The following is a 23,889-nucleotide window of genomic DNA, read 5'->3' as shown; positions in this document are numbered from 1 at the left end:
AGAATTTTAGATATATTAGATTTAATATTCAATAATGATTTATGATCCTATTGACATATACTCCTACGGATCAAGCCTTCAAGGACAGTACGGATAGTATTAAAAATTATACAAATGAATTTAATAAAATATAATATTATGAAGATTTATTATTTTTATTATTTTTTTCTAATTTATCTAATGGTTGTGCAATAAATGTATGAAGAAACATTTGTACAATAAGCCCAACATATTAATATTGTTGTGTATACTGTATACCGTAACCTAACCTGTCCGTGGTTTATATAAAGTACCAGCTAGAAATTTGCTTGGCTAAACGGGTATAAAAAAAAATACAGTGATGTTTTGAAATTGATATTATCATTTACATTATTCATGATCCGTGTGTAGGATAATGAGGAATAATTTTAAGCAAGCCTGGGCAAGTTAATGATAATTTTTAACTGAATTAAGTTAAGTTAATGGAAAACATTATAAAAAGTTTAAAGTTAATAGTTAATCTAATCCTTTTTTTAACTCAGTTAAGTTAAAAGTTATATGAACATTTTCAATTAACTTATTAACTTAAGTTAAGTTATTTTTTTTTTATATAATATCTATATAAATAATAAAAATCATAAATATTATTGACCACAGGAAATAGCCAATAGCTTTTCTATACATAGGTATTGAATTAATAGAATTATGTAGTAGGTATGAAAAAAATACAAAATTGAAAATGCCGAAACAAATACAATCTTTTGATTTATTAACACACTAATACAGACAACTGACAAGTATTATGCATTTTTTTTAAATTATTAAATAAAAATAACATGGTATTTAAGAATGTACTCTGAATACTTTTTCAGGAAACTAAAAGTCTAAAACTGTTTGAGAATATAGCCAACTATATACTTCATTATATTTATTATTTAATTATTTATAAATTAACTTAACTCGAATTTGATTAAAAGTAACTCGTTATTTATTAAGTTTATATCAATTAAAATAAGTTAAGTTAAAAATTAAGTTTATGAAAATTAAATTTTAAAAAGTGAAGTTAAAAGTTAAAATTAACTTAACTTTTAACTTTTTAACGCGTTTATGCCCAGGCTTGATTTTAAGTCGGTTTAGCCTAGTGAATTTCTAGAAGATGTTCCGGCCGGCATTGCCCGTTCCAAATTTTATTATTTTTAAATATATATTTTGTAAATAATATACCTATATATCATAGGTATATCTACTAATTAGTAATTTATAATAGTAATATGATATTCAATCAAACAATGACAATCTTCAATCAATATTATTTTTCTTGAGCTGAAAAAAATAGCAATTTATTAAAAGTAACAAACAAAATTTTTATATTTTATTGACTACAAAATTTAAGTCACAAGGGTTTTGACATTTTTAATTTGTAGTTTATTCAATACATATTTATTTTCCAGAGATTTCATTTATACTGATTAATAATTATAATATTGAAAAAAATTACTGTTTAAGTTGTTATAAAATATAGTTTTATAGTTGTCGACTGTCGTCACTTTTACAATTAAATAAACTTACAAGCTATCTATTATTTATAAATTTAAAGCAATTCAGCAATTATTGAATATTTGAGTAAACATATTCAAATTATTAAAAATACCGATTCGACGATTTACATTTTTCAAAATGTCCAAACGCCGATGAAAAAAAAAACTATGCAAAAAGACCCTTGATTAACAGATTTCGAAACTTAATATTATAAAATATTAAATAATAAAATATTCGATAGCATCGAACTAAAGAAAAGTAGCAACTGTCTATGCGACCCTGGTACTTCGACCCCATACTTCGATCGTATTACATGCGTTTTTTCTGATCACGGATTCACGGTCTTATACATAAGACCGTGTTTCTGATCAAAGCCGATCAACAATATTATTATTATTATTGTTGTTGTTGTTGTTCAATTTGATACGAGCATTTGATTGTAGCGGCATACTGAAGTGGCGGGCGTCGCTACTGCAGTCTACTCTAATGTACATAATATCCGCCTTTTCAATAATTTGTGGATTATGATTAATAAAATAAAGAAATAATAAATTTGAATGGACTATGTGCAAACTTGAATGCACTATATTGTCTATTGCGTTATTATTTTGAATAGTTTGATACGAAGTGTAATATTATAAATATTAAATTACAATGATTTATAATTCAGAGCGGAGCGAAGTATTTGTATTACAACGATGTGTGTTATTAATAATAAATTGATAATAACTTATTATCATCATTTTAATTTTAAATGCTTGCAAAAAATAGTTTTTTTTCGAAGTAAAAGCTGTGAAAAAACTGTAAAATTCTGTCTTAAAGCTCGGTTGACCAATGACCGGCGCATAGGCTACGACCATATACACTCCTATGGATGAACGGTTGTCGTAAGAATCCTATCTAAAAAGCTTTCAAATATCACAATGGCAGCGAAATTAAAATTACATTTTTCAATTTTTCATCCAATCACTCCATTCTCAAATCTTTTTTAAAATAAATTATAAAATTTAAAAATGTATATAAATAGTTAATACTGTTGTAATTTATGGCTGTGTTCCGTGAAAATCTTGTAAAATGTTTATTGTTCGTTATTCGAAAAGGGTAAAGGAAAAGAACCACTGGATAGTGGATACTGGATAGCAATTATTGAGTTTAGAATTACGGCGTACTGACGAGAGGCTGACGACTGACGAGCCGCCAAGAGAAAACGTCGTTGTTCGTCATCGGTGGCATAGTGTCGTTCATGGTTCATCGTACATGGTACATCACCTGTCGGAATTCCCTCATCGCTGTTATCACCACCGTTTCCTTATCTACAACGTATTACAACCAAAACAAACGGCCGCTTCGACGAACACAATTTACGATATATATTATTTAAATTATTTATCTGTTTTAATTTGATCTGCTTTATACAATGTTCGCGTCTAAATTGCAGACTCAAAACGAGAATAAAGTTAACTTTAAAACGAAAACCCACGCGGAACTACAAGAATTGTACGAAAGGCAACGCAAAATCCTCAGTAACGGGTGTGTGGTTTGTCTTAGAAGTATTGTTGAATTTACATTGTCACTAAAATATTCCATTTTTTTTCCTCTAGACGTTTCGTCGAGGGATTACCCGACAAAGGTGAAAAACTGAAACAGTTCATTGCTCAGCTTGACATTGAACTAAACAAACGCAATGTTCACAAGAAGCTGTGTGAAGATATGTTAGCGTTGAACATTGGCGGTGATCAGTTGGATACCCTTGAATGGACTGGCAAACATGTCTCGGCGGTAAATAAGAATAGCCAGCCAAATGTCATGGGTGATGAAGAAGAAGTATTGAGAATGTTTGTTTCACATTCTGGAGTTAATCAAGACAAAATAATCATAGAGTACCCATTTTATTTTTTAAATACTATTTTTCATATTGAGTATGTTTAAGTTGTTTAATTGTTTTTCAGGGAAAAACCAGAAAAAGCGTTGATCAAACCATCAGATTTAATCGAGGAAGATCTGATTGAAGGCAGACAGCAAGATTACGATTCCATAGGATTCTCGGAAAACATGGAACGTTATGCTAGAAATTTATGTGGTCGTATTGACACTCACTTGCCAAAAACAAAAAAGCATTTTTTATTAAATAAACCAGCTGTACCAAACAAACATAGTGCAGTTAAATCAGCAGATGTAAGCCTCAAGGAATCTGTGATGTTACAGGTTAATTACGAAAGTAAAATGAAGGTAAATTCAGTACCCTAATTAAGAATTTTGAGGCCTATTTGAAAGGACTCTTAATTGAGGTCACGTTTAATTTAAATTTGAATTTTTATATTCAATTAAAATATATATTTAAATAAACTGTAAGTTTGTGGTTCAATTTTTGTAATTAAGACTTACACCTTGTATTTATATATATGTATATATATATATATACATACCCATATTTATAATTGTATTTAACCACAAGTACATTTACTATATATTTATCAAAGAGAACAATATAAAAAAAAAAAATCATAATGAAAAAATGAAAAATTAAGAAGTACCTATCAAAGTAGTAGTATAATATCAAAATAATTAGGGCTCTTGGTTCGATTTAAATGAAATAATTTATGAAACGAGTAAAGATACATAATATGTAAATGCACTTAATTATAAACTAAAAAAATTCAAAGGTTATATAGTGCTCAAGGTATAATATAACAAAACATAAAAGAACTATTTATTCCAATTATTTACTAATAATATGTATTATTTAACAGCTGTCTGAAATAGCGAAATTTGGACTATTTGGGTTTGAATTAATGATGATTCTACTCTTTAGTCAAAAAACAACCATTTTTTATAAACTTATTCACATAGTTCAATTTAAAAAAAAATAATTAATTATTTTAAAATGTAATAAGTTTGAAATAATTAAAAGTATTATAAAATAACAAAATATAGCATATGAGCAATGCTAAAATAAGAAAATACATGCCCATATTATGAGTTATTAAAAAAGTCTAATTTTATAATTAAGGATAAATAATAAAATACAGTCAGTAAGAACTGATATTTATGTTATTTATATTTACTAGCTTATCTTGAGTATATGGTTGCTTGATAAAAATGTATATTCTTATACATTAACTTGAATGTTATAACTGACAATAAAACAAAAAAAGTAGATTAATAATTTTTTTTAGATTAAACAATCTAATATCCAATATTATTGACGATAATGCTAATTTTATAAGTTTTGTAAATGTTTTCTTTTACTAAAAAAAAAAAAAAAAAAAAAAAAAATGAAAAGAGGCTAAAATAATTGTTATATACAATTTCCTACGTATTTTTTTTTTTAACCAAAGTTGAATACCATAAATTAAAAGCTCAATATAAATGAAACATATTTATTTTTTATTGTGAATCATTTCATTTTTTAAAGGAGCTCAATATTTTTGTATCCCAAGCCTTATCTAATTAATTTTTGACACTGATGAGGGTTTATTAATTTAGCTACTAGAAACATGTATGCATTGTATATTATAATTACTATATTTATGATGGTTCACATGAAATATGTATTAATTTATTAATTCAATAAAATTTAATAGACTAATCATGGACTACGAAAACTTATTTAAGGGATCATTACCTCACTATTCATTTTTTAAATGTTAGTTAATGTATTCAATAGGGTTTTGTTAGGAAATATGTACAATAATTATCTAAAAAGTAATTTGTTTGAAATTTGAATTATGTTTTTATTGTTAAGGAATTAAAAGCTGAACATTTGAAACAAAAGCCAATTCCAAAGTTTGATACAAGTAGTTATAGAAATACAAGTTTGTTCAACTATGACAATATTCTTGAAGACGACAGTGATGAAGAAAGTGACATACTCAGCAATGACAGTGATGCATAATTTAAGGTTTTGTTTTGAAACTACTGTTTTTAGTTCCTTGTAAATATTTAAAATGTAAAATTATGTATAAATTAAAATATTAGGTAGGTTCGTTATGGGTTTTGATTTAAACTAAGTATTTTATTTCTTAATAGCTTTGTGTAGATATGTTTTAAAAATGTTTCCTCTTTGACAAAATTATTTGATTGTTCGATAACTGTATATAATAGTGTATACCTAACTCATAATAAACAAATCGGGGATTCATTATTTGTTTGTTATAAAAGTATTTACCAAATATTATTATAATGAAAAATAAAAAAATGAGATTTTGTATTTTACGAATAGTATAGTAAATTAATAAATGTATGATTTATAATTATTTGTATTTAAAATAATTATCGCTTATAGTAATGTTATAATTTAAGTTAAAATTAAAACTTTTAAATTGTTCAAATTGATAATATACGTCAAGTAAAAGTGCCTACACTAGTACACCTTGTAAATGTTGAAAGTTAAGTATGTATTAGTTTAAGTTTTATAATAATAATAATAATTTTTATAATATAAAAATATATAAATAAAATAAATAAATGAATTATTTACTTATTTACTTTGTACTATAAAAAATTTAATAATAATGTATTAACTGGTATTAATTGAGTAGAATTTCAACTGTATGCTTGCATAGTTATAATAGTGTTAGGCAATCAAATTTTCATAATACAAATGGGCATAATTGAATGAGATCAATTTTGTATAGTTGACTTTATTGTAATTTTCAATAGTTAAATACATACATTTCAAATATATTTTGAATATATATAAAATAATCTTGTATGTTAAAAAAATCATAATAATAATAATAAAATAAATGTTGCAATTGTTCTATGTAAAGACAATCAAATGGAACATGAAATATATAATTAAATATACAATATTACAATGACAGTGTAAGTGTATAATATTACTTGAACATATATTGTTAAAGGACAGAGAATTTTGTTCTCGATAATTCTAAAGGTAGGTATAGTAATATAAAACTTTAAAATAACAACCAATATTATAATATAGTAAATCAAAATAAATTTTTTCAACGTACACATAAATGAGAACATAATTTTAAATTTATATTTTGTCTAAAATTATGTAGAACAATAAAACTGAACATCTATTCTATCAGGTAATAAAGTATAAAATACACTTTGTTTCCTTTCTAAAATTGTATTTGCATAACCCATACTATTGCCAGTATTCTTTTGTCCTCTTTTTACGTTGGCCACGTTTTACATGTGTATAGAATTAATGGTCTAACTAAAATCTTGTATAATCTCATTTTTGATTTTTTGATAATAACTTGGATCAGTTGGACCTGCTGGTTTTCTGTAACACGAAATAACACCTGTTTCCGGCTTTTCACTTAGGTTTATTTCCTCAAAGTAATTGTTGCAACTTTTTATATTCACTCCAAGATATTTGAAGCTTTCTACTTTTTTAAAACAATAATTTTCAATGCACAAATTTCTGTTTTGTTGTAGTTGATTAACTCTCTTAAAGTCTTAACTACCATATATTTAGTTATTCCTTCATTTATCATTAGCTCTATACTCAGCGCTCTGGATATCAGCTCATTCATGGTGGTTTTTATTTTATTTATAGTTTATAAATATTAAAAGTAAAATGCTAAAAAATTTAATATTGATTATACATTAGTACATTACATATATTTTTTGAAGAATTGTGGGCATCAGGAAAAAAAAATAACACCCTTTATACATTTTCATATTGAGAATTTACGTTTTTATTTAGAATGTATCAGCTATTGTTAAATTACGTTTTTAATTTTAATTTTTATACGTGGTTGTAACGACAGTGACAATTTCTGAAATGTCATGTATTACCTAATCATTTTGTAAAAAAAATAAATAGAATTCATCATTTCCAAAAAGTTTCAATTGATTAAAAAATAATTGTGATTTTTTTTCTTTTCCTAGCTTGGAATAAATGTATTCAATTTTACATTGACTTTCTATAACATTAATGATTTTGATATTATAAATTTGAAAGCCCAGAACAATAAATATTTACGGTCAAAACCAAATCTCGTATTTTAATCATGATATTTGTCCTCATAAGTCATAATATATTTTATTCATTCGTTGATGTTTATTTTTTACGAATCACTGACAGGGGCGGACTGGGAATAAAAATCGGCCCCGGGGAAACAAATAATTCGGCCCAAAATCTAGAAAATTTCTATTCTATTATTTTTTTTATTTTATTCAGTAAAGAAATGCAAATGATAAGTTAAATGTACACATAAAAAAGTATTTAAATGTTTATAACAATATAAAAACTACATAATTAGGTAGGTATTTAAAAATTTCTTTTTAAAAACTATAAATACTTAACTAAAGATGTACACATTTTTTATAATAAGAATTATAGTTATGAAAACTAATTGTCAAGAAAAAAAAATACATACATATTATATTATATTGAATACTCGTATAGTCGTACTTACCTATGTATATTACGTCGATTATTCTATAATTTTAAACTAATGTTTTTATTTCTTTCAGGGGCGTATTTAGATTTTTTTTTTGGGGGGGGGGGGGGCTGTGGTATTTTCTCCAACTGAAATTCCCAATTCAGCCTATATGAGTTAGAAAATTTACATCTGATAGGACATAATAAGCATACTTCATAAACAATTCCTGGATTTCGGGGGGGAGGGGGGGGAGCTGAAGCCCCCTCAGCCATCCCCATAAATATGCCGCTGATTTCTTTGACTACGTATACAATTTTTACGTTTATTCAGTTTTAATTTTACCGGCCCAAGCGGGGATCGTCCACTCGCCGCCCTAGCCGTCCGCCCATGATCACTGACGGGTTTATTTACATGTTATTATTTTGATAATAATAAAATATACTCATTTGTTGTGGTTCTCAGTCTAACTTTACAGACAAAATGTTGATTATAATTTATAACATAATATTGTATTTTATTCTTGTTGACCATACTGTCTACAGTGTATTTGCATATTATGTATACCGTCAATAGATAGTAGTTAATTGAACGCGAGACAATAGATATTAGATACCTAGTGGATAATAAATCGCGTGACAGTTGATAGTGAACAACGTTTTCGTCAACATTTTTATTGTATTAAATTATAATTTACTTAATTATGAGTTTAAAATATATAAAGAGTGAAAGAGGTGCCAACATTTTGGTGTATGGTGGATGGATACATGTATCAGCAGTGGCGTAGGTACCCAGGAGTAGGGTTCTAGGGTTTTGACCCCCCTTTTACAAAAAGATATTATTTACCACCATTTTAATACACAGGGTACACCAACAATTGTTGTTAATTTTTAACAGATATAAAATACATTTTTAATTTATTATAAATTTTAATTTGTTATAATTTTAATTTTTTAGCAAAAATTATGTAAATCACTTACCCCAACTGAACTAAAATTTTGCGTACGCTACTGTGTATCAGTGTGAATGTAATAAGCCGAAAAAAACATTTGATGGTGTGTGTGCATTATAAACAAAAATGTTGAGGAAGAGTTCATGTATCTAATGGTGAAATAATAAAATATATATAACCCTAATCATGTTCCAAATGAAGCCGAAATACAGATCAATGAAATGAAGGAAAAAGCCAGAAGTAGGTACATCTGAATCGATACACTCAGTTCTTGGAACAATAGCTCAGTTACCCATTTATTTTATTATTACATAGGTAGTTTATAAATTAAAAGTTGTCAACTTCATTCAGAATATTACAACTTTTAAAATGTTTTAAATTAATTAGTTATCAATTATTATACTAAGTTAGTATTTTACATTTTACTGGATGAATGTAAGTTCCCATACGAGACATAGCGGGTAAAAATTATCCCTATGTATGCTTATTTAAGTTTCTACATGAAAAAACTATAGGTACTATTACATAACTTCCATTTGTCACACTATCAATTGACCACTATCTATTGATATGGATTCATTTACATATTATTTGTGTCGTTGAGTTTTGGCAATAAATAGTTTTTTTACTAAACCGAAATATAGGTATTATATTATTTTAATATAGATTTTCGAAAAATGGAGTGCAATTTTAATGTGTTTGCTGTTGTCTGCTTGTCAAGTTCGTGAATTGTTTTAAAAAAACCAAAAAACGCATAATATATCATTAAATGTATTTTTAGTGGCTGTGCTTAAAAAATGTCTTAGGCCTCAGGGTAGACAACAGATTTATCGGTGTTTAAAATAAAGATGATAATATAATATCTATACTATTTTAATATAATTTAGTTAAATTTTACAATTTTATGTTGTTCCGAATGACCGAATACATCTATAAATAGCGTTGAATAAGGATGATTTAAAATTTATCTAGATAAGATGCAAATAATTTATTGTACTTATATACATTTACCTAGATATTGATAAAAATAAATAAATAAGAATTATTAGTTTATAATTATTATTTTTATTTCAATCAATAATGTTGGTGTGAATTTACTATATTTGAACTTATTGCATAACAAAATAAATACCACGATCAGAAATTTTTTTTATGAATGGGAAATTTTTATCTATTTAAAAATGCAAAGACTGCAATTTACAGAGATTTATTTTTTTTGATAGTGTTTTAATGCCGAATTTTTGTTTTCAATTGATTTTTTTTATCTCGTTTATTTCACCATTATATTAGTTGTTTTTTAAATTTAAATACGTACATCAAATGCAATATGATATGATAAGATTAAAAGGAATTATGAATTAATTAATTTGATATTTGAGTAATTAGAGCAGTTCCCTTAAGTATCCAATAGCTCTCCGGAAAGTCTGTCGGCAATAATATGCCAATTATAAAAGGCATGCTATGTCCAGTTGTAGAAGGAAAACCTGTTCGAGCAGTGGTATTGTACACAGGACAATTGTATCGCAACCTTTGTTCGTCTATGTCTACGCAGGGTATTAGTTGTATAACAGGTAGCGTGGAATACAGATCTCCTATAATCAATTTACGTAAATATTAATATACCAAGTTCTGAAAAGGTTGTAACAATAGCAGATAAAATATATACAAGGTTCGACGATTGAATTTGATAGTAATTACCCGGAATGGGATCCACTAGACATTTATTGACCAAATCAATGCTTCCAGCGCATAGAAATAGCCCGTGGATATAAATGCCATCATCTCGTTCTGTCAAACCTTTATAAACTTGAGTTTCTACTTTTAAACTGTTCAAGTGCATGGCAGAAATTTCCTCTTGTTCCAATACAATGTTGGTAAGCTTAAAATCGAGTTGTAAAATATCGAAGGGTATACTATATTTACGGGAGTGACTTTGAAGATATCCGGTGATAAAACTTTGTGGAAAATATAAACCAGATATCCAGTAAGAAGGAAGACTTCCAAATTTTGTCCACATCTAAATTTATATTTTATTATTATTATATTCAACACTTACTTGATGAAAACCAATAAAATATACAACTTACATTAATAAAGTCAAGTCTTAGTATTAGGTCTTTGATCCAACTACCCAAAGTCTTCAACGAGGGATACGATATACTCTGCCACAATATTGGGACCTTCAACGTTTTCCAACTTATTAAACATTTCAAATTATTAATATTATTACTATATTACAGTATTTTTCACGAATGAACCATAAACTTCTTCTAATTCTGTAGACATTATCACGCGTCCTTCGATGGCCTCACGTAGTTCTGTCAACGTATTGTTTACAACGTCAAGTAATATATTAAAACGTTTAATCTCTTGTGATAAGACTATAGATAATGGAGGCAATCGTCTTTTTTCGTCTTGTTTAGATATTGTTAAATGGGATTGATGAAAATCTATAGTGCTAATTAGTTTTTTAGAAATATCGACAGCTGTGTCTATAACGATTTCATCATTAGGTTTACAAGTAGCACCTGTTAGCGTTTTTGGATAGATACCAACGATTGTCCGTAACACTTCTTGTGATTCTCTAGTCTTTTAAATTCAATTATTATTCGACATTATAATTTTTTATAAATATTTTACAAAGAAGTTTATTTTAAAAATTTGATTCATACTTGATACATTATATTGGCATCATTGTGCATTCCAAATATTTCTAGTTCTTCAATTATTGGTAGTTTATCAATAAATTTTTGATAGTTATCGATGGTGGAACAGTTTTCTGTTTCCGGGCAAAAGTAAACACCAGACTCAGAGTATTTATAACCTGAAAATATATTGAATAGTATATTAATATATACACATTACACGTACCCAACGGTTCATTTTCTTTCGTTAATTACTAGACTCAAGTGTATGAGGACCAAAGAAATTCAATAGTATCGTTTTTAACGTTTTTCGATCCCAATAATCGTTCACTCTGCTACCATAGTTTATCTCAACAGTGATATATTGCAAGGCATCCCAGGGTATTTCTTTTACAGTTAAGCAGTACGTATGTAATAATTGCAAAGTGTATTCATGGTCACTATCAGTAAACAAGTATGGTATGTTCCAACCGAGTGATCCGAATTTCTTTCTTTCCAATACGACAGCATGGAAAAAACATAATCCAAATACCATTTTTCGCCAATCAGATCCAAAAGCTATTATAGGTCCAGTTTATTATATCGTTTATTTTTATGTAGAATGCAGAAATATTATTGTAATAATATTCAGTGAAATGTCTATACTTACCATTGTCTTCAAAAAAATCGATACTCATGTTTGCAAATGATTTTTTCATTTTCGCTCGCAAGCTTTTTGGTGGTTCTACAGCAACTTTTAACGAATTTTGTAGAATAAAAGTAGGGAAATTTTTTGATGGTACCAAGCTCAAGAACAGTCGGAAATTTTGATTAACATCCAACGGGTTATCGATCAATTCTTGGACTAAATTGTCCATATGACGCATCCATGACAGCGCTAAATGACAATTCTAAAAATTATGATCAAAGTAATTTGATTTATTTATATGTTACAGTGTCATAACATAACATGATATATGACTATGATATTACTTGTAGAAAAACCCAGTTCCCTTGTTCTATGCCATCCTTTATTAGCTTTTCTGCAACAAGTTCCTGGCCCTGGCCTAAAGATATTGCATGAAGCTTATTTATTGTTCCAAATTCTTTTGAAAACTTTTGGAAAGATTTAAATGGATCAGAACCTGGACTGAGTATGAAAATCAATGGTTCTGTCGAAGACGTGTTGGTGTATAATGAATGATAAAAAAGTTCCGGACTTTCTAAAAACTTGTTACCGAGTACGGTGCCAACGTAATTAGAGATCGCGCAAATTAATTTTTCTTCTTTGAGTGCTTTTATAATCATAAGTTTTTCAAATGGATTCAATATTGAATCCCAATTTACAGCGGGATTATTATTATCGGGATCTAAATGAATATTTTGAACGAAGTTACCAAGTTTGATTTGTATATGTCTAGTGCAGTTTTCTGAAAGATTTTTAAACTTAGGAAACACTTTATTCATATAATTTACAGTTTTCCATATGTCCTCCGTCAATGCTAATACCATTGGTTTATCCGGAACATCGTTTTTCTCTGTATCTGCGCGCCCGTGAAGAAAAAAATTCCATTCAGCATGAGTGATTTTACCTATTTGTAAATTTATATTGACGCTGATTAAGAAGCTGAATATCAATTTATGACATTCAAACAGGCTTCGAGATATATGTGTATAAACTATCATGGTAATATCTTCGACCATTGTTGGTATTTTTACGTCAATTTTAATAGATTTGTTACAGTTTTTTATCACATTACAAAGTATCTAAAATAAAGTAATTTTATTAAAACAATATAATTAACATATATCGATTTCAATTCTTACAGAAATAAAATAGTTCAAAGAAAACTGATACATAACGTTGATTTTAGATAATTGAGCCACAACAAAATAAAGGCATGAACCTCGTTTTGCTATCGTTCGATAACGCTCTCGTGCAGCACTAACGTTTTTTTCCGTTTCTTCTGCATCGATCAAACGCCCAGTTATAATAATTGACGATTCCTGAAAAATAAAAATTAGATTACAAATAAAAAGAATATAAATAAGAATAATGTTTATACTATAACGGTTATGCTAAACCTTGCTGTTGTTGAGAGTATCAATGAGTTCTTCGTCATCTAAAATGTTTCCTTCTGATATATGTAGCATTCTCAACGTTTTTTCTTCCATTTCTTTTAATAGATTTATGTCGTTATTTATACTCAAGTTTGTTTCTGTCCGCTTTTCTTCTAAATCGGGCCTCTCTAATCGTACGACGTGACTATTAAAATTAAAATTAAAAATAGGTACATAATAATATTGTAGTTAAAATTTTGTTGAAGTATTTAAATATGTATACAAGATAACTTACCTCAATAACTGATCTTCTAATCCCGCCGTCATAACCATAAAATTTACTATAGTCACTTGTACCCATACGCTTGGCGGATAATGAGGATTTGAAATTTTGGTCGTCATGTAAAATCTGAATTTTTTATTGTATTCTATGTCAATATTCCCGATGCGCATCAGAAGGCATCCATCCTATTAAAGATTTAACAACGGTAATATGTTTTATAAATCAGTATTTTTCAGATAGCCTACGGAATTAAGTTTATTTTTTTTTAATTGTATAGTTATAAAATTAGTCAATACTCATGTGATTGCGATATGCATAAAATATATAATCAGCTGTGTATTAAGATTAGATGCCTTGCTAGCAAATCTATCCACATGGGCCTATATTTTATCTAATAGTGTTATTTTTTTGCAAAACGATCATATACTAATTGTGTTTTACTTTTTAGATTTTGCGAAATTCGTTCATTGTTGTTCAGAGTTCATAATAAAAACAACATATCTAATGTTTGGTATAAATCTAAATAATTATACGTAACAAGACAGCACTGATGTCTACAATACCTTGATCAAATTTTAGCACTTGGTTAGATAAAAAAAAATCATCTTTTCATGATATGAATTATCCATTAGGTGAAGGAAACTATTATTATGGTACCAATAGAAACTGCTACCAGTGCCGACAATGATGCACAATTACATATAAATTATAAAATTCTCTCAGGGTTTGGGAATATTTCACAAGACAATGGGTTAAAGATGATAGGATTTCGTTGATTTACAAGGTAAGGATGAAGACAATAGTGATTTGGCAACATTTTAGAACGTATGGATTTATATTTGAATCAAGTTACTCGAAAAAACGTGACGTTCTCCAGCGCAGGTATGAGTGCAGGACTCATGTGCTCATCAACCCCTTCGACTAAAATGGCACCACCCAGCCTGACAGCATCGACAATTGCGTCCGTCAGGTTGTCAACAGAATCCGTACCTCTGCACGTTCTCAGAGAATTGTTTGCTTCCAAAGCCTTAATCCATTTGTTTGCCTGTCCTTGAGGGTCTATCATCAGCGGCCATCGACTTGCTCTTGTAGCAATTATCATACTGTCCGTGGAAACTGGATCCCGGGGCAGACCACACACATTCCACAATCGCAGCTCAGAAGGATCGACCAACACAGTGCTTAGGGAATAATTCGGTGAATGGCGTATATTATGTCGTTTCAACTCCTGTAACCACGAATGAGTTATCTCCTTACGATAGTCATCCGTAAATGGACCCAGATAGGTGATGCTTCCGGCCGCTATTATTATATCTCCAGCTATGGTCAACAGACGTTTGGAATACGTCTGCAATGATTCAATTTGTTAGTCAGAATCCATGCAATTATACGTGTGAAAAAAATACTTTTAAACTATTTTCCCATTTCTGCTGTTCATCACTCAGAGCCGCGACAAGTAAATCTGATCGGTTCAACCGTGATTGCGTTCGCTCTATGTTCAATTCTAATTTGTTTTTTTCTGAAACGCTACGGTCGTAAATGTCTTCGAGTTTTTGTAGACGTTCTTCTACATCAGCTAACATTTTTTGTTTTGTTCTTAGTTCTTTCAACACGACATTCAGTTCATCCTCGGCTTCTTGTTGTCTGAATTTATAAGTAGGAATACAAATTAGATACTCATAGGTAATTAAATTAAAGGACTCAAATTATTGATCAAAATATTATCATATTTCTCATTGTAATTAAAAAAAATATCTATATTAACTATCATAAGTCATACATTTTATAATTAAACCATACATCATTAATCAATAAAAATTTGTTTAAATAAATTAAAAATCTGAACTCTATACTAACTCAATACTATCTAAACTTATAATAATTGTTATTCTTTATTAACTGTCGTTACAACTTCTAAATAATCATAATATATCTGAATTAAGAAACATTAATTTGTGTACTTCTTATAGTCAAATAATTAAGAGACAACCATAACTCATAAGGCATTACTGTAATTAAAGGTTTCCCATTAAAAAAATTATTTATGAACAATATTCACAAATTGAAATACATTTTAATGAGCCATTCATACTAAATGCCATTTATTTACAAAACCTTAAGCGATGAGTCCATTCATCAATGACAAATAATGAATAATATGTTACATACTTATTTATTTAGTTTTCTTGTTATAATTATAAGAAAATTTGAATTATTTTACTAGGAAAATCAGGTTAAATTAAATTTTTTACTTCTTTCTTTTGGGTTCCACTATTCGATACACTAGAGAGTAACTATGAACGGCCCGAACCCACATGCACATTGATTTGGCTACTTTTGATTGAGTAGCTACTTTTTGTGGATTGAAATCTGGATCTTCTATATAGGGCTTAAGTTGATTGATCATTTTGTCAGATATGTTGTCTGTATCATATTCTTGTAGAGCTTTTAGAAAATTGGCATCTCCTAGTATGGTTTTAGCTGAAGTCCAATCAGTTCTAGACAAAAAGATACAATTAGAATAGTAACTAATTAAACTTTAGGTAAGTACCTAAGTATGAGCAGCATCGTGTTAAAAAGTGTACTATCACCAGGAAATTAAATGGTTATATTTATGGTATCCTTTTTTAGAATTGTATAGTAAAAATAAAGGAGTTATAACTATATCGTTATTAATGTATTTAGATATAGCCATTTAAACATTTTAACTTTTTAAGTATTTTTATTATAAATTTATTATAAAAAGGCACTTTTTTAAAAATACAAATACACTCCTTAAAAATTTTACTTCTCGAGAAAATTATCCCTTTAACATAACCTCACCTATTGATTATATATATAAAATCTTATGATTACTTACTTTTTTGCCAATAATAAACATACGGCTTCCATAACAGTCTGAACTAGTTTATGTGGCTTGCTCAACATTTTAAGCTCATTTATATCGTTTTTATTGAGTGACTCTAATGCCGTTTTGGCCGCTTCCATTGCCGGCATAGCTAGAGTAAGGTCCCTTTGCGCGTCTTCAGCTATTTCCTGCGCGGCTGAAGCTTTCATTTTTGCTGCTGTCTCTTCCAGAAGTACTGTTTGTCGCACCTTATTGACGCTCGCTTTTTCTCTAGTCAAGCCATCCATTAGCTTTAAGGTGGCTTCATTTTTCTCTAATAGTTCTGGTGCCATAGATTTCAATTTTGTTTTCATATCTCCCACCATGTCAAATGTCTCGTACAACTTACGCAGACCATTAGAAATTCGGTCTGAATCGTTTTTAATTTTATTAGTTAGTGATTCCCGCATTTTCACGTACAACTTCAAAAATTCCAAATAAGTCTTAAGTGTTACGTAGCAGCGCCTTGTTGTTTGCCTGTAAAACTTTTCAGTGGCTTGACTGATCATCAAATGCATGTTGCGGCATACATCCGTTAGGCTGTCAACAAGGTTGGGGTTTTCTGGTTGTCCAAATGCATCTTCTAAACTTTGGTGAGCCACAGACAAAAGAGCTTCGGTCGGCCAATCGTCAAACCAATCTATTGTCGAATTATAAATCAACGAAGGAAATAGCCGACATCTCTGTCTAAACGCAACGCCGATCGAGTTAATGGATATGACAAGATGAAGTTTAGAACGAACGCGCTGTATGAAAAATTTGAACATCGATTCTTGGTCCTGGCTGTCAATTCCCACACTTAATGCTGCCGGCCGGCAAGCGGTTATCACCTTCGCCAAGTCATCATGCTTAAATAAATCTGGAACTTCCCCTTGAATAAATAATAATTAGTCATATTATTAATTTTAGTGTCATACTTGTACCATATATTGATTTACCTGAGCTTAAAATATTGCTTACATCTTCTAAAAACTCTTCTTGTACTATCTGATTATCCGTAAATAAAAATGTGGTTTCTTCAAATTTCACGCCAGTGTTGAGATAAAGATTTACTAGATCTTTACGAAATGTAGTATGATTATATGATTTTGTTAACTCGATTTGAAAACATCTGAATATATAAATATAAGCAAATTGAAATTGAATTTATTGTAGACATAAATTGTTTTCATGTTTTTATGCTTGTACCAAAAGAATTTTATTATGAAATATACTTACTTGAATGTGTTAATATGTGAAGACAACTTTGTCAATGATTGTTTTCCCATGCCATTAACACCGACTAATAAAGCGTTTCCTCTTTCGGATCTCAATATTCTCGCAATGCGTGTGACATGCTCAATGGCATCCATGAAAAATATGATGTGCATGTCTTTATTATGAGCTATATTAAAATCTGTTAAGTATTCGATCAACGTGGTTTTTAATTTATCGATATCAATTATTTCTTCGTAAATCCGCTTCTTTCTTGAAACCGGATTCACAAAATCACCGAATAATAACACTGGAGAATGTGATGAATTTGTGTCTACAGATATGGAAAAGTCTAACACAGTGGTGTTAAAATAACGTGTGCACACGTCCTGAAGAATGTCAAATAAATAAGACTTGTCTTTTTGACAAACCAACCGGTCGTGATACACACGCAATGTTTCATGATACCATAGTCTGCGATAAAGATAAATAAAACATTATTTTATCCATAAATACTCTCAAGTATGTAATACATGAGTTGTATAGATTTTATATATATTATATTATAAGTTTTAAATATTGGCTGTGCATATTTAAAAAAAATTAATTTGATTCTAATTAATATAATAACTCTTTTCATTTCTATAAATGAAATTTATTTGTATATTTTTCCCCTCTGTAGGAGAGAATTAGAATAATCCCATTGTCCCTCAGAGAAGTAAGAATAAGGAATTTAATGTATGGTAGAAAAGCAGTAAGAGAGAAGATTAAACAGAGCATAAAAATACATGTAAAAGAGTTAAGTGTGAGATAAGCTGAGCGAAGGTTAAGAAATATGATGAGTTATATGAGCTGCTAGAAATGCACAAAGGAGGAAAAGAAGTTTATAGACTGGCTAAGGTGATAGATAAGCGATCTAAGGTATTTCAAAAAGTTTGGCGTATAAAAAAATGAGAACAAGAGGGTTTTTACAAACGATAACGATGTAAAAAAGAGATTGAATGATTATTTTGAGAAATTTCTGAACGAGGAGTATTTAAAAGTTGTTTTGGAGGGTAATTTATGGAATGAAGAATTTAATGGTCTAGTTAGTGAATAAGAAGTGAAGATTGTGGTGAAGGTAATGAAAAAGACAAAAGTAGTAGTATCAGTATCTGTATCTGTAGAGGCGTGGAAATTTTAGTGGATATAAGGTTTGGATGGTTGAAAGATCTTTTTAATAACGTAATAGGGAAAAATTCCAGAAAATTGGAGAAAGAGTTTTATTGTACCAATATTTAAAGGAAAAGGAGTCATACAATAATGTAGGAACTACGGCGAAATAAACCTTATGAATTATAGTATGAAGATTATGAGAAATTTTATATAGCAGAGAATAAAAAATCAGAAACCCCGTAAGAAATAAATAAAAAGCTATGCATGGGTTTTTTAGATTTAGAAAGGGCGTATGATGGAGTGCCAAGAACAGTTAGAATGTGGGCTTTAATGAGGAAATGTGTCTTAAAAATGTACATTAATTTGATTCAGGATATGTATGAAGGATGATCGAGTAATCAAATGTGCAAAGAGTCTGTGTGAAGTAACAGGGGATTTTAACGTACGGTTAGGTATTAACCAGGGGTCAGCTCTAAGCCCTTACTTGTTCTCTGAGGTAATGAACGAAATTATTAAAGAGATATAGGGTGAGATACCTTGGTGTATGTTGTCTGATGATGATATAGTTCTGGTAGGAGTGAATCTAGAAGATGTTAATAATAGGTTGGAAGAGTAGAGGGTAACTCTTAAAGGAAAAAAATTGGGATTAGTAGAAATAAAACAGAATATATAGAGTATGAATTTGGAGGGAAAGACCAAGAAGTTGGAAGGATGAGGAGACCAATGACAATTGGTTGTAATTTGATAGGTAAAGTCGATAGCTTTAAATATTTAGAATTGTTTGTACAAAGGGACGGGGACTTTGGCATGGATTTAAAATATAGGATTAAGTATGGGTGGATAAAATGGAAAGAAGTGTCGGTCGTATCATGAGATAAGAGAATTCCAATGAGGCTATAAGGTAAATTTTACAAGATTGTAGTGAGACCAACCATACTATACGGTTAAGAGTGTTGGGTGATTGACAGAAGGATAGAATAAAATATGAGTGTCAGCATAATGAGAATGCATAGATGGATGAACAAATGGAGTGATAAGATAATTTTAAATAAGGAAAGAATATGCGAGAAGTAGTATTGATGGAATGTTGATAGTGGATTAGATGAGAGAAAATAGATTGAGATGGCTTGGGCATGTGATGAGACGAGATGAAATAAAAGCAGTAAAAGTAGTAATGAAAATAAATGTTGATAAGAAAAGAGGAAGAGGAAGACCAAAAAAGAGATGGGTATCTGATAGATACTGCTGAGAATGATATGAGACTTGTTGGTGTGTGCATAAGGATTGTGGAAAATCATGAAAAGTAGAGATGTAGGACACAGGTGAACAACCCTGAATAGTTTGGTAAAAGGCAGGTTGAAGAAGAAAAATAATGTATTCGTATTTTTTGGGACATCATTTTTTAATTATAAATCTAAAAGAGAGAGAACAGTTTATACTTTTTTAGCTTAACTAATTTATAGTTGTTAGTCGCATGACTACTGCAATATACCTGTATAAATGTGTTTGGTCCGGTATTGTGATGAAATCAGCTTGTAAGATTCCTTGTATGGTCTTCGACAAATCTCTAAGATTAAACACATAATGTGGCTTAGTTGGAGTTGGTAATAAGTCTTTTGAAATACACAAATACGTTTCAACACTGGCTTGCACTATTTTTGAACTAGAATCAGCTATATTTTGTGGGAACGCTTCGAAAAAACCATCCAAAATGGATGTGAATATAGTTCTCATGGAATTTTCACTCATGCTTGGCATGAAAATTACTGAAAAATGTCTTGTGAATCTTGGAGTTAGTAAATTTCGCCCTCCTCCTGGAGGTGCGCAGATTGTGCATAAAATCACGTTCTCGATGTCTTTCCAATCCAGCTTATCTTTATCATATATGCCACCGGAATCTAAAAGCTGTCTTAGTAGTTCAATAGGAGGTTGGGCACCATAAGCTTCGGGTATAGGCATGTTGACATCATCGATAAAAAGCGCCAAACGCTTATTTAACGGTGCACCGAAATGATTTCGATTTTTCTTCACTAATTTTGACTCCAATACTTCTTGGGTTCTGTTAATATTTGTGTATGCAGAAAATTGTATCGTTTCAGTTATCCAGTCACCCTTATTCCTCAAGTCTTGCATGACACAATTTGCTACTGAAGTCTTACCTACGCCTAAAATGATTGTACAATTGTGGTATGATAGAAATACATTTTAATTTACTAGTCTTTATTTATTTATTCCCACCTGTTGTTCCAGTCAACATAACTGGTTGGTTCATTTGTACTATTTGTTGTACAATGTATGTATACCGAATGCTATCTATGGTAGGTACTATTAACTCATAATAAGGTGTAACTGATTTGTACACAAAATCTGGAATGATAGTATTCCATTTTTCAAACTTTTTATTTTTTGTGTTAAGATATACGTTGAATAATTTCATTCCTGGTTGAATACCATACTCAGATATGTCTGAAAATTGATTGAAAACTAAATTTTCGAATTTTATCTGAGAAGAATCGACTAAATTTGATCCCAGAGACCAAAAATATGAAAATATAAATGATTGATAAATATATTTTTGGACATTTGAAATTTCTGTTGGTGCATCAAAACTATCTAGGTCAGTTAATAGAGATTCGAGAATGGTACACATCATTTTTGCTTTACTAATATCAACCTGAAACAAAGTATAGTTATAGTATCAATACATATCTTTTTTCTAATTTTTCTTTGAAATTTTATAAATGAAAAAATAGTTGTACCTGTTTAATGGGAGCCAAACAATATTTGTTAATAAATGAAAAACCGTCATTGACATAAGTTTCGAATAATGATAAAAGATAATTTTTTAATTCTGAACTTCTAATGACATCATTTTGTAATCTATTTGCCCACGATTGCACATATGGTAACCATCCTAGATCTCTGGTGTCTATATAGACAATTCCACATCTGCTAACTGTAGCAGGCGATGCTTGTGATAAATCACCAACTTCAAAAACCAATCTAAACTATAAATTATAATTTTACATTATTTAATTAAAAATTAATGTTAAAAATAATAACCAATAATTTAGAATATAAAATCTTTACCCAAGAGCTCAATTTTAGGCGTTCGGAATTGGAAAGACACAAAATCTTATTGTCGTCAAGAACGGTATTTAGATTTTCGACCCATATTGCATCTACGGGGCCGTCGCATACCACCCACTGAAATTCTTCCTTTTTCACTTGAACTGTTTTTCTTATAATTTTTCCAAGTAACCCATCTCTCCATTCCATTGTAACAAGATCCAGTTGGCCGTAAAGTTCGCTAATGGAAATTGCTTTAGGATTCAGTCGATATAGGTTTACTGGTCTGTAATGTTGATTTTCAATTTTTTTATTGTAAAGCTCAGATAATGATTTTTCAAGTATTTTTAAAATCGTAGTTTTTCCACTTCCCGCCGGACCAACAGTCATGATACCATGCCGGACAATTATTGTCTGCAACAAGTGTATAACTTTTACTTCAATGCATTCATTAATTTGATAGCCTTCACTTTCCATTACACCTTTGACAGTCGAAAGGAATATTTCATAATCTTGTTCTGGTAAAAAAAATCCGGGAAATAGATCGTTTAATATATCCTAAAGTTTAAAATATATTAATATTCATGCATTATGTATTAGAAATTTAAGATTGTATACTGCACCTTGAATAAAATTGCATCATCTTTTAGAAATTTCGGTAAATTACAATCTCTCAAAGCTCTGATAACTACTAAATTTTCTTCTACAATAGGATTTTCTCGTCTTAATAAGCCCGCCATTACTAAAACACTTTTTATAGCTCTACAATAATTCAAAAGAGTTTTCAATTAAATTATAATAGACAGGTACTTGAAATAAATAAATTACTGATTACCTCATTCCAAAATCATAGTGGTTCTGAATGGAAAGTTGTTCATTACATAATTGATACGTTTTTACTATTTTATGAGACAACATTTTCGACAATTGAAATCCTCCGGCGTACAATTCAACCTCGACAATTAAACTATAGTCTGGTATCATCATAGCCACAGATCTAAACAACGCTTGTAGATTATCTGGCAGTTTGTTTCTCCCAACATATTCTGGATTTATGGTTATAAATGCTGCACATGTCCTGATAAGTCTAATCTCTCGACCTTCAAAAGTGAACTTATTGGCGTTTGTCAGTTTCGCGTTTGTTATAGTGATTAGCTGTTGTGCGATGACCGATAGTACTTCGATTTCTACCCGGTCAAATTCGTCGAAACAACACCACACTCCAGATTGAGCTAAGCCAGAAAAAAATCTACCCATTGTCTACAATAAAAGAGAACATTCTTAAATATTTTTTTTTTTTTTTTTTTTTTGATGTAGTAATAATTGTAAATCAAACGTGACTCTGCACCTTATAGTTTAATCCATCAGAACAGTTGAATACGACACATTGTGTAGCTAACGCTTTCGCGAGGCCTTTGACCGTTTCAGTTTTTCCAATACCTGAGGGTCCAGACAATGCGCATCCTAAACATAACTGAAGCGCAACCATCAAGCATAAGTAGCATCGATCAGTTAACGGCGTTATCACTATTTGAGGAGAGGAACCTAGGTATTCAAACGCATACAACCAACGAGTGTTGGCCGAGTACGCGACACAACCGTCCACGGTATTCCAATAGTAACGGAGTTGTTTTAACCATTCGAAGTGCGCCTCGCTATTAATTTCACGACTGACCATAGAAGATATCACATCCCTTGCATGAACATCGACGGTTATCAATGCACGTACTCCAGAACATTGGAGTTTGGTCAAACGTCCTAGTCGAACCATTGCTGCCAAATCA

The 23,889-nt window shown here is 29.8% G+C and overlaps 2 protein-coding genes across 2 annotated transcripts; one reads left to right on the top strand and one right to left on the bottom strand.

Annotated features, from left to right (window-relative positions):
- The first annotated feature begins 2,835 nt into the window (after positions 1 to 2,835).
- Positions 2,836 to 5,896, top strand: Polr2M (RNA polymerase II subunit M). Its single transcript, XM_015521231.2, has 4 exons — positions 2,836 to 3,048; positions 3,120 to 3,398; positions 3,468 to 3,747; positions 5,264 to 5,896. The coding sequence occupies exons 1-4, from the start codon at positions 2,936 to 2,938 to the stop codon at positions 5,411 to 5,413; spliced, it is 822 nt and encodes a 273-aa protein (XP_015376717.1). The 5' UTR covers positions 2,836 to 2,935; the 3' UTR covers positions 5,414 to 5,896.
- Positions 5,897 to 8,029: 2,133 nt separating this feature from the next.
- On the bottom strand, positions 8,030 to 23,876 carry LOC107172486 (dynein axonemal heavy chain 6-like). Its single transcript, XM_089217850.1, has 24 exons — positions 23,454 to 23,876; positions 22,941 to 23,365; positions 22,729 to 22,867; positions 22,127 to 22,663; positions 21,796 to 22,044; positions 21,275 to 21,710; positions 20,529 to 21,201; positions 17,906 to 18,355; positions 17,626 to 17,798; positions 16,661 to 17,558; positions 16,053 to 16,298; positions 15,207 to 15,444; positions 14,654 to 15,148; positions 13,813 to 13,985; positions 13,542 to 13,722; positions 13,284 to 13,463; positions 12,450 to 13,223; positions 12,127 to 12,367; positions 11,733 to 12,035; positions 11,505 to 11,656; positions 11,071 to 11,421; positions 10,920 to 11,012; positions 10,531 to 10,849; positions 8,030 to 10,424 (listed from the first exon to the last, which is right to left on the bottom strand). Exons 1-24 carry the CDS (start codon positions 23,874 to 23,876, stop codon positions 10,195 to 10,197), a joined length of 8,379 nt encoding a protein of 2,792 aa, XP_089073976.1. The 3' UTR covers positions 8,030 to 10,194.
- Between the last annotated feature and the right edge of the window lie 13 nt (positions 23,877 to 23,889).

This window comes from Diuraphis noxia, unplaced genomic scaffold (genome assembly GCF_037042655.1).
Source record: "Diuraphis noxia isolate RWA-SAM2 unplaced genomic scaffold, SU_Dnox_SAM2 contig0001, whole genome shotgun sequence".
Classification (NCBI taxonomy): domain Eukaryota; kingdom Metazoa; phylum Arthropoda; class Insecta; order Hemiptera; family Aphididae; genus Diuraphis; species Diuraphis noxia.
The sequence above is the reverse complement of the archived record's forward strand: the minus strand, read 5'-3'. Positions and strand labels throughout refer to the sequence as shown.

Coding starts and splice junctions, on each gene's coding strand:
- LOC107172486 (XM_089217850.1), bottom strand. CDS start 23,876: ATGGTTCGACTAGGACGTTTGACCAAACTCCAATGTTCTGGAGTACGT. Junction 13,986..14,653: donor AGAACGTCACGTTTTTTCGA/GTAACTTGATTC, acceptor AATCTTTAATAG/GATGGATGCCTTCTGATGCG. Junction 12,368..12,449: donor GGAACTGGGTTTTTCTACAA/GTAATATCATAG, acceptor CATAATTTTTAG/AATTGTCATTTAGCGCTGTC.
- Polr2M (XM_015521231.2), top strand. CDS start 2,936: ATGTTCGCGTCTAAATTGCAGACTCAAAACGAGAATAAAGTTAACTTT. Junction 3,399..3,467: donor CAAGACAAAATAATCATAGA/GTACCCATTTTA, acceptor ATTGTTTTTCAG/GGAAAAACCAGAAAAAGCGT. Junction 3,748..5,263: donor ATTACGAAAGTAAAATGAAG/GTAAATTCAGTA, acceptor TTTATTGTTAAG/GAATTAAAAGCTGAACATTT.